Consider the following 10827-nt stretch of genomic DNA (forward strand, 5'->3'; position numbering starts at 1 on the left):
CCCGCAGTCAGGACATGCTATATTGTATTTAGATAGAAGCTAGCGAGCTAACTTCCTGCTAACTTCTAACTCCGTTAAATATCATAAATTCCGTTTTCATGGATGCCTGGATGTTAAACTCAATTGTTACACCTGGTAGAGCAGAACGCTGATCATTTTATTAAAGATGAAAGACTTTAGACAGTTTTTCAACTCTTTGTAATGCCATAGTGATCGTTTGATATATGGACCTGCAGCGGAGTTTAGGCCCAGACACGGCTAGTGACGTCAGACTTAACGACCGGACAGTGTGTGTGGACACATAAAGTTGGGTGTCATCTGCATAGCAGTGTAAATGTATGTTACGCCTTCTAAAGGTGGACGTGGCTCGCACTGTGCTGGCGCTAGCTAGAGCGAAGGACCCAACATCTGTGTCGCGCTGGGTGCTGCAGTCAATTTTTACAGCTGCTGTACGTGTACGAGATGCGCCCGCTTCCTGTCATTTTCAAACACGTATCTCTGACTTTGTTTAGTTAGTGACGTTTCCACAGCACAGCTCTCCTGCCGAGGTCCACAGAGACATGAAACAAATGACTTACTCAAAGCAGTTGTACTATGAGCACGGCGCGCGCGCGCCCTCGCTGGCGTGCACTTTGCTTGATGCAGCAGGAAACTGCTGCAATCGAAATGAATATGTTTCAATTAGATTACTGTGATTCAAACCACTTGCAGTAATCATAGTACTTGTACTGCATATAATAACTGCAGGACTTGTGCTGCAGATAATAATGGTAGTACTTTTACTGCAAACAGCTATTGCAGTACTTATATTGTAGATTGCAGAAGTGTGCTGCAGATAGTAGTTGTAGCACTGTAGGTATTTATTTATTTATTCATTCTGTGTACTACTGAATCTGTTTATTTGTATTCAAACACAGTACTGCTGTACTTATTCTTAGTTTATGTGTAGTTTTACAGTTTGCACCTTCGATCCATGAGGACGACATTTCACAGGACCCGACCACTAATCACAGTACATGTACTGCAGGTACTTCTGCGAGCTGTGTTTGGACGATAGCCTCTACGCTCGGACGTCCTGTAAGCTGAAAACTGACAACATCTTCTGGGGCGAGCGCTTCGATTTCAGCAGCCTCCCACCTGTCGCCTCCATCACGCTGCACCTGTACAAGGACACCGACCGGAAGAGGAAGAAGGACAAAAGCAGCTACGTCGGGTTAGTCAACATCCCGGTCGCCACGGTGACTGGCAGACAGCTGGTGGAGAAGTGGTACACACTGAGCACGCCCAGTACAATCCGAGGTATGTAGATCCACTCGGGCTCGTGCGCTGAGGTGTCTCATTTGTGTCACCCTCTTAACCTGTCCCACCCGATTTCAGGTAAGTCGTCTGTGCCAACAGTGAGGGTCAAAGCACGTTACCAGAGTATCGTCATCCTGCCGATGGAGCAGTACAAAGAGTTTGCGGAGTACATCAGTTCCAACTACCTGCTGCTCTGCTCCACCTTGGAGGCCTCAATCAGCCTGAGAGCGAAGGAGGAGCTCGCTGCTGCACTCGTGCACATCCTGCACAGCACGGGCAAGGCCAAGGTAACCCCGCCCACCACACCTGAACTCTACACCTGGCCTGCCACCACCACCTGTTCTTCTTTCAGCCCAATGACCTTTCACCCCTCACTGCAGGACTTCCTGACCGACCTGATGATGTCAGAGGTGGACCGTTGCCGTGACAACGACCAGCTGATCTTTAGAGAGAACACATTGGCGACCAAAAGCATTGAGGAATACCTGAAGCTGATTGGACAGAAATACCTACAGGATGCACTTGGTACACACACACACACACACACACACACAAAAGCCCCCCTGTATGCTTATTGTGATATTTATTGATCAGCTGTGTGTGTGTGTGTGTGTGTGTGTGTGTGTGTGTGTGTGTGTGTGTGTCCAGGTGAGTTCATCAAAGCTCTGTACGAGTCTGATGAGAACTGTGAGGTGGACCCGTCTCGCTGTGCGACCTCTGACCTCGCGGAGCATCAGGCCAACCTGAGGATGTGCTGCGAGCTGGCATTTTGCAAAATTCTTGACTCATACAGGTACGCACACAAGATCACACACACCACTGACGTTCCAGGCCGGCACACGCTGACTCTTGCCGATTGTCACTCAGGGTCTTCCCCCGGGAGCTGAAGGAGGTGTTTGGGTCATGGCGGCAGGAATGCGGCAACCGAGGACGGCCAGACATCAGCGAGCGCCTCATCAGCGCCTCGCTGTTCTTGCGCTTCCTGTGTCCGGCCGTGATGTCACCATCACTATTCGACCTGATGCAGGAATACCCTGATGAACGCACAGCGAGAACCCTGACGCTGATTGCCAAAGTGATTCAGAACCTTGCCAACTTCAGCAAGTACGCCACGGCTTTTATTGTGAAACAATACAGGGCTTTTATTTGGAAAAGACAGCAGCCTTTTTTCTAACGGGGTCTAGGCCTTTTATTTTGATGGAATACAGGGTTTTTATTTTGAAAGGACTCCAAGGCTTTTATTCTGAAGGAGCAAAGATTTTTAAAAAGAATTTATTTTGAAAGCAGTTTAGGGCTTTTTTTTTAAAGGACTTTTATTCTGAAGGAGTGATGAGTATTTATTGTGAAGGAGTGGAAGGCTTTTAGTTCTGAAAGGAGTTCAGGACCAGTATTCTGGAAGAAGCACAGGGCTTTTATTGTGACGTACCAAGCCTTTTCTGAAGTAGTGCAGAGCTTTTACTTTGAAGTCTCTGTACCTGCACTGTGCACGGCTACCTGCCAACTGTATGCGTGCGTGCGTGCATGCTGACCTGCTGACGCTGGCGGTCTTACCTGTCGCACAGGTTCGGCACTAAGGAGGAGTACATGCTGTTCATGAATGACTTTGTGGAGCGGCAGTGGAGCAGCATGCAGCGCTTCCTGCAGGAGATCTCGAACCCCGACGGGCTGAACCACACCGCCGGCTTTGACGGGTACATCGACCTTGGCCGTGAGCTGTCCAGCCTGCACACCCTGCTGACTGAGCTCGACCAGGTAATGCACTTGTCCTGGCAGATGACTCACCTGCCTGCCCAGGTAACTCCCTGACTGCTCTCTCTCTCTGTTTTCTCCAGTCGTGCCTGTCGAAGCTCGGCCCTCTTCCTCGAATCCTCAGAGACGTATCGGCAGCGCTTGCCAATCCAGGGGGTGTGGCCAGTGCAGGGGGCGTATCTGTTTCTTCCCCAGAGCCTCAACGTGTAGTGTCTCCGCCCCCTCTCTCCCCAGCCCCCCTGTCTCCGCCCCTTTCTCCACCTCTGGCGACCTGTAATCCCTCTGTTGGCCTGCAGGGCAGCATGGGACTTGATGGAGGGTTAGCATCCTGTGTTTCCTGTTAGCATTAGCATCCCCAGTGGTGAACAGAGAGGGCTCTCACATGGAGCTTCTCAGTTGTCTGTGCATGCCAGCGCAGGAAGAGTCTGGCTGATGCATGGCTTAAATATCTGACGTGTTATCTGTGTGTGTGTGTGTGTAGATTGGTGGATTTCACCAGACTCCCCTCGCCGACTCCTGAGAACAAAGACTTGTTTTTCGTCACTAAAGGGTCAAGCCTACAGCCTGCGTCAGGTGACCTTTCACCTCTCTTCTTTATCCACTTTCCCATTTCTCCACCACTCTGTCACCCCTGACTCTTCCTGTGATGTCACTTTCTCCAGGCATGCAGGGTTCTCCAGCACCAAGCTCATCCTACTCAGAGTCCAATGAGAATGAGGCAGCGTTTGAAATGACCAATGGAGGTCGGAGAGAGGGGTCCGAGCTGAACAACGAGAGCCGCAGCTTGTCTCTGGTGGACCTGCATGACACCTCCCCTGGCGACGGCCTCGACGATGGTCAGTGGCAGCGCAGGACGGGGCTCCTCCCCCTCTCCTTCCAGAATCCCGTCTATCACATGACCACCACATCACCGCGGCAGCCACAGCAGCAGCAGCAGGCCGACGCCACACCCTCAGACGGCTCGGTGGCGTCGCAGGGAAATGCAGACGACAGGAACACCATGGTGACCAAACCGGCGTTTCTTACCCAGATGTCAGTGGGACTGACAGGGGGGGAGAGGGGGGAGAGGATGTCTGCTATGTCGAGCAGCAGCAGTGGCGAGGAGTACTCGCGGCGAGCGCTGTCCCTCAGCGAGACACTCACAGGTAGAGTCCAGGGTCGGGGGTCAGAAGCAACAGGAAGTGTTTGTGTGTGTCAGTGCTAGGACCAATTCTGTTTACATTACAGGGAGTGCAGAATTATTAGGCAAATGAGTATTTTGTCCACATATCCTCTTCATGCATGTTGTCTTACTCCAAGCTGTATAGGCTCGAAAGCCTACTACCAATTAAGCATATTAGGTGATGTGCATCTCTGTAATGAGAAGGGGTGTGGTCTAATGACATCAACACCCTATATCAGGTGTGCATAATTATTAGGCAACGTCCTTTCCTCTGGCAAAACGGGTCAAAAGAAGGACTTGACAGGCTCAGAAAAGTCAAAAATAGTGAGATATCTTGCAGAGGGATGCAGCAGTCTCAAAATTGCAAAGCTTCTGAAGCGTGATCATCGAACAATCAAGCGTTTCATTCAAAATAGTCAACAGGGTCGCAAGAAGCGTGTGGAAAAACCAAGGCGCAAAATAACTGCCCATGAACTGAGAAAAGTCAAGCGTGCAGCTGCCAAGATGCCACTTGCCACCAGTTTGGCCATATTTCAGAGCTGCAACATCACTGGAGTGCCCAAAAGCACAAGGTGTGCAATACTCAGAGACATGGCCAAGGTAAGAAAGGCTGAAAGACGACCACCACTGAACAAGACACACAAGCTGAAACGTCAAGACTGGGCCAAGAAATATCTCAAGACTGGTTTTTCTAAGGTTTTATGGACTGATGAAATGAGAGTGAGTCTTGATGGGCCAGATGATGGGCCCGTGGCTGGATTGGTAAAGGGCAGAGAGCTCCAGTCCCACTCAGACGCCAGCAAGGTGGAGGTGGAGTACTGGTTTGGGCTGGTATCATCAAAGATGAGCTTGTGGGGCCTTTTCGGGTTGAGGATGGAGTCAAGCTCAACTCCCAGTCCTACTGCCAGTTTCTGGAAGACACCTTCTTCAAGCAGTGGTACAGGAAGAAGTCTGCATCCTTCAAGAAAAACATGATTTTCATGCAGGACAATGCTCCATCACACGCGTCCAAGTACTCCACAGCGTGGCTGGCAAGAAAGGGTATAAAAGAAGAAAAACTAATGACATGGCCTCCTTGTTCACCTGATCTGAACCCCATTGAGAACCTGTGGTCCATCATCAAATGTGAGATTTACAAGGAGGGAAAACAGTACACCTCTCTGAACAGTGTCTTGGAGGCTGTGGTTGCTGCTGCACGCAATGTTGATGGTGAACAGATCAAAACACTGACAGAATCCATGGATGGCAGGCTTTTGAGTGCCCTTGCAAAGAAAGGTGGCTATATTGGTCGCTGATTTGTTTTTGTTTTGTTTCTGAATGTCAGAAATGTATATTTGTGAATGTGGAGATGTTATATTGGTTTCACTGGTAAAAATAAATAATTGAAATGGGTATATATTTGTTTTTTGTTAAGTTGCCTAATAATTATGCACAGTAATAGTCACCTGCACACACAGATATCCCCCTAAAATAGCTAAAACTAAAAACAAACTAAAAACTACTTCCAAAAACATTCAGCTTTGATATTAATGAGTTTTTTGGGTTCATTGAGAACATGGTTGTTGTTCAATAATAAAATTATTCCTCAAAAATACAACTTGCCTAATAATTCTGCACTCCCTGTATACATGCTTCCCTTAGGCAGCATCATTAGAAGACATAGCATACATTTACACTGCTATGCAGATGACACCCAGCTCTATCTGTCCATGAAGCCAGATAACACACACCAATTAGTTAAACTGCAGGAATGTCTTAAAGACATAAAGACCTGGATGGCCGCTAACTTTCTGCTTCTTAATTCAGATCAAACTGAGGTTATTGTACTCGGCCCTGAAAATCTTAGAAATATGGTATCTAAGCAGATTCTTACTCTGGATGGCATTACCTTGGCCTCCAGTAACACTGTGAGGAACCTTGGAGTCATTTTTGACCAGGATATGTCCTTCAACGCACATATTAAACAAATATGTAAGACTGCTTTCTTCCATTTGTGCAACATCTCTAAAGTTAGAAATATCCTGTCTCAGAGTGAAGCTGAAAAACTAGTTCATGCATTTATTACTTCCAGGCTGGACGACTGTAATTCATTATTATCAGGAAGTCCTAAAAACTCCCTGAAAAGCCTTCAGTTAATCCAAAATGCTGCAGCAAGAGTCCTGACAGGGACTAGAAAGAGAGCAGATTTCTCCTGTTTTGGCTTCCTGTTAAGTCCAGAATTCAAAATCCTGCTCCTCACATACAAGGTCTTAAATAATCAGGCCCCATCTTATCTTAATGACCTTGTAGTACCATATCACCCTATTAGAGCACTTCGCTCTCGCTCTGCAGGCCTACTTGTTGTTCCTAGAGTATTTAAAAGTAGAATGGGAGGCAGAGCCTTCAGTTTTCAGGCCCCTCTTCTGTGGAACCAGCTTCCAGTTTGGATTCAGGAGACAGACACTATCTCTACTTTTAAGATTAGGCTTCAAACTTTCCTTTTTGCTAAAGCATATAGTTAGGGCTGGACCAGGTGACCCTGGATCCTCCCTTAGTTATGCTGCAATAGGTGTAGGCTGCCGGGGATTCCCATGATGCACTGGGTGTTTCTTCTTCACTCACTATGTATTAACAGACCTCTCTGCACCGAATCATATCTGTTATTAACCTCTGTCTCTCTTCCAAAGCATGTCTTTATTCTGTCTTCCTTCTCTTACCCAACCAATCACAGCAGATGGCCCCGCCCCTCCCTGAGCCTGGTTCTGCTGGAGGTTTCTTCCTGTTAAAAGGGAGTTTTTCCTTCCCACTGTCGCCAAAGTGCTGCTCATATGGGGTCATATGATTGTTGGGTTTTTCTCTGTATGTATTATTGTAGGGTCGACCTTACAATATAAAGCGCCTTGAGGCGAATGTTGTTGTGATTTGGCGCTGTGTTAATCCAAAATGCTGCAGCAAGAGTCCTGACAGGGACTAGAAAGAGAGAGCAGATTTCTCCTGTTTTGGCTTCCTGTTAGAAAAACTCAAAATTCTTCTGTGGAATGTTCTAATCGCTGTAATAGGATATGATGGTCGACAGTATCGAACGCTGCACTGAGGTCTAGCAGGACAAGCACAGAGATGAGTCCACTGTCAGAGGCCATAAGAAGATCATTTGTAACCGTCACTAAAGCTGTTTCTGTGCTGTGATGAGCTCTGAAACCTGACTGAAACTCTTCAAATAAGCCATTCCTCTGCAGATGATCTGTTAGCTGTTTGACAACTACTCTTTCAAGGATGTTTGATATGAAAGGAAGGTTGGAGATTGGCCTATAATTAGCTAAGACTGATGGGTAAAACCGAAACCAAGATCTAGAGTGTGATTAAAGTGGTGGGTGGGTTTTTGCCATTAGCTACAATGACACTCACAACCAGCAAATTGCTTTATATTTTTGGACGAGGCCTGAAGTTTGAGGATCAGGTCTGATTTACCTTTGATTGCTCCCACCTTTCAGGTAGCTCCGTCCCACCTCGGCAGAACTCCTCGGGCCCCCAGAGACGAATTGATCAGCCTCCTCCTCCGTCCTCAGCTCCACCCGGACCTCCTCGAGGCCGGACGCCTCCCAGCATGCTCAGCGGCGGCAGTGGTGCAGGATCCGCCTACCCCCCACGTCCCACCTCTGGCAGCATGATGTCATCGAGCCCTGATTGGCCAACCAGCAGCCAGTCGCGGCTCAGACAGATGTCGTCATCGTCCAAAGGAGATAGCCCTGAGAAGCAGCGGCCGGCTGCCAAGGTAACTAGGCTGTTACCACGGTACCATGGAGTCATTTTGTTCAGGCTTTCCTGATTTAATGATCAGATGCAAGGAGGCGGTCCTCCATACTTGTTTAAAGCTTTTTCTGAAGTGACCCACCCAGAGGACGTACCTGGACTGTCTAAGGTCGTGGGCGGTACCTGTTCAGGTGTGTTTGTGTGTCCAGGCTCCGTCTCCCTGCGCGTTAGACCGTACGGCAGCCTGGCTGCTCAACATGAACTCCACCTCCTCCTATGGTGAGGCTGAGGATGATCGCCATGATGACAGCCTCGTGGAGAAGGTAAGGTTCTCAAAGTTCTGGGTCAACACTGGTTCTACTGGTTCTGACGGTGTGTGTGTGTGTGTGTGTGTGTGCAGTACCAGCAGGAGATTGCGTTGCTGCAGGAGAAGTTGCGCATTGCTGCACTGCGTCAGGAGGAGTGTGAAGCACGTCTGATGGTCCAGGATCAGCAGAATCAGCGCATGCTGCAGGAGTACCAGGTCTGTGACCCACCTGCAGAGAAGCTCAGTCACATGACACAGCAAGACCAATAGCAGTGTGCGTGTGTTTTAGGCTCGTTTGGAGGACACAGAGAGTCGGCTAAGGAGACTGCAGGACGACAAAGACCTGCAGATGAACAGCATCATCAGCAGGTGGGAACACCTGTGTGCATTACCATAGAAACAGTACTTGAGGGTTGTGCTTGTTCACCTTAGCAAACAGACAACAAGGAAAAAGACTTCTCAGCAGCCACCTAGAGGTTGAACTGTGAACTGCAGCACCAGCTCCACTGTGCTCGACCGATTCAGATGTCAGAAATAATCAACTTCACCTGACACCTGTCAGGTGCCTGTCTCTCTGTCCGTCTGTCTGCCCGTCTGTCTCTCTGTCTGTCTGTCTGTCTGTCTGCCCATCTGTGTCTCTGTCTGTTTGTCTCTATTCCTGTCTGTTTGTCTCTCTGTCTTTCAAGTCTGTTTGTCTCTCTGTCTGTGTCTGTCTGTCTGCCTCTCTTTCTGTCTCTCTGCCTGCCTGTCTGTCTATTTGTCTCTCTGTCTGTCTATTCATCTGTCCATCTTTCTCTCTGTCTGTCTTTCTATCTGTCTGTCTGTCTGTTTGTCTCTGTCTGTCTGCCCGTCTCTGTCTGTCTTTCTGTCTGAGAAAATGTCTGTCTGATCACCTGTCAGTTTATCCGTCTTTCTGTTTGTCTGTCTGTCTGATCACCTGTCTCTCTGTCTGTCTCTCTGTTTGTCTGTCTGTCTGTCTCTCTGTTTGTCTGTCTGTCTGATCACCTGTCTCTCTGTTTGTCTGTCTGATCACCTGACTGTCCGTCTCTCTGTCTGTCTGATCACTTGTCTCTCCGTTTGTCTGTCTGTCTGATCGCCTGTCTGTCTGTCTGTCTGTCCGTCCTTTTGTTTGTCTCTGTCTGTCTGATCACCTGTCCGTCTTTCTCTCTGTTTGTCTGTCTGTCTGATCACCTGTCTGTCTGTTTGTCTGTCTGATCACCTGACTGTCTGTCTGTCTCTCTGTCTGTCTGATCGCCTGTCTGTCTGTCTCTCTGTTTGTCTGTCTGTCCGTCCTTTTGTTTGTCTCTGTCTGTCTGATCACCTGTCTGTCTGTCTGTCTCTCTGTTTGTCTGTCTGTCCGTCCTTTTGTTTGTCTCTGTCTGTCTGATCACCTGTCTGTCTGATTACCTGTCTCTCTGTTTGTCTGTCTGATCACCTGTCTGTCTGATCACCTGTCTCTCTGTCTGTCTGTCTGATCACCTGTCTCTCTGTCTCTCTGTCTGTCTGTCTGATCACCTGTCTCTCTCTCTGTCTGATCACCTGTCTCTCTGTCTCTCTGTCTGTCTGTCTGATCACCTGTCTCTCTCTCTGTCTGATCACCTGTCTCTCTCTCTGTTTGTCTGTCTGTCTGATCACCTGTCTCTCTCTCTGTCTGATCACCTGTCTCTCTGTCTGTCTGTCTGATCACCTGTCTCTCTCTCTGTCTGTCTGTCTGATCACCTGTCTCTCTCTCTGTCTGATCACCTGTCTCTCTGTCTCTCTGTCTGTCTGTCTGATCACCTGTCTCTCTCTCTGTCTGATCACCTGTCTCTCTCTCTGTCTTGTCTGTCTGTCTGATCACCTCTCTCTGTCTGTCTGATCACTTATCTCTGTCTGTCTGTCTCTCTGTTTGTCTGTCTGTCTGATTACCTGTCTCTCTGTTTGTCTGTCTGTCTGATCACCTGTCTCTCTGTCTGTCTGATCACCTGTCTCTCTCTCTGTTTGTCTGTCTGTCTGATCACCTGTCTCTCTGTCTGTCTGATCACCTGTCTCTCTCTCTGTTTGTCTGTCTGTCTGATCACCTATCTCTCTGTCTGTCTGATCACCTGTCTCTCTGTCTGTCTGTCTGATCACCTGTCTCTCTCTCTGTCTGATCGCCTGTCTGTCTGTCCGTCCTTTTGTCTGTCTCTCTGTCTGTCTGATCACCTGTCTGTCTGATCACCTGCAGGTTGATGGCGGTGGAGGAAGAGTTAAAGAAGGATCACTCTGACATGCAGGCTGTGGTTGACTCGAAGCAGAAGATTATAGAGGCACAGGTACGTCTCCATCACCTGAAATCTGTATTTGAAGCCTCAGAGTTTATGACTGTAGAAGTGACCATATTTTGCCCAGTGATGGTGGAAACAGGTGGAAGTGCTCATAAGCTACTTCAGCGTCATTATGGTGTCTTAAAAGACGTCTCGAGCTGTTCTCCATCTCGGAATGAAGCTAACAGTAGCTAGCATAGCTGAGTTTTGATGCATGTCTGTAAAAACATTTTATGTGTACGACATCATAATTAGGTGAAATATGTTAGTGAAAAACATTTAATGTTCTTCATATT

At 48.2% G+C, this 10827-nt stretch overlaps 1 protein-coding gene across 1 annotated transcript in view; it reads left to right on the forward strand.

Moving 5' to 3' along the window:
- dab2ipa (DAB2 interacting protein a) overlaps positions 1-10827 on the forward strand; it is a 30818-nt gene that overhangs the window by 18656 nt on the left and 1335 nt on the right. The window contains exons 6-19 of the mRNA XM_040046627.1: positions 1028-1299; positions 1378-1586; positions 1680-1824; positions 1948-2092; positions 2167-2403; positions 2862-3051; positions 3132-3367; positions 3530-3621; positions 3711-4193; positions 7681-7961; positions 8149-8262; positions 8340-8462; positions 8536-8615; positions 10453-10540. Of these exons, the coding sequence (XP_039902561.1) occupies positions 1028-1299; positions 1378-1586; positions 1680-1824; positions 1948-2092; positions 2167-2403; positions 2862-3051; positions 3132-3367; positions 3530-3621; positions 3711-4193; positions 7681-7961; positions 8149-8262; positions 8340-8462; positions 8536-8615; positions 10453-10540 (2695 nt within the window). The remainder of the gene's footprint in view (positions 1-1027; positions 1300-1377; positions 1587-1679; positions 1825-1947; positions 2093-2166; positions 2404-2861; positions 3052-3131; positions 3368-3529; positions 3622-3710; positions 4194-7680; positions 7962-8148; positions 8263-8339; positions 8463-8535; positions 8616-10452; positions 10541-10827) is intronic.

Source organism: Simochromis diagramma, unplaced genomic scaffold (assembly GCF_900408965.1).
Source record: "Simochromis diagramma unplaced genomic scaffold, fSimDia1.1 OVJJ01000038.1, whole genome shotgun sequence".
Taxonomy (NCBI): Eukaryota; Metazoa; Chordata; class Actinopteri; order Cichliformes; family Cichlidae; genus Simochromis; species Simochromis diagramma.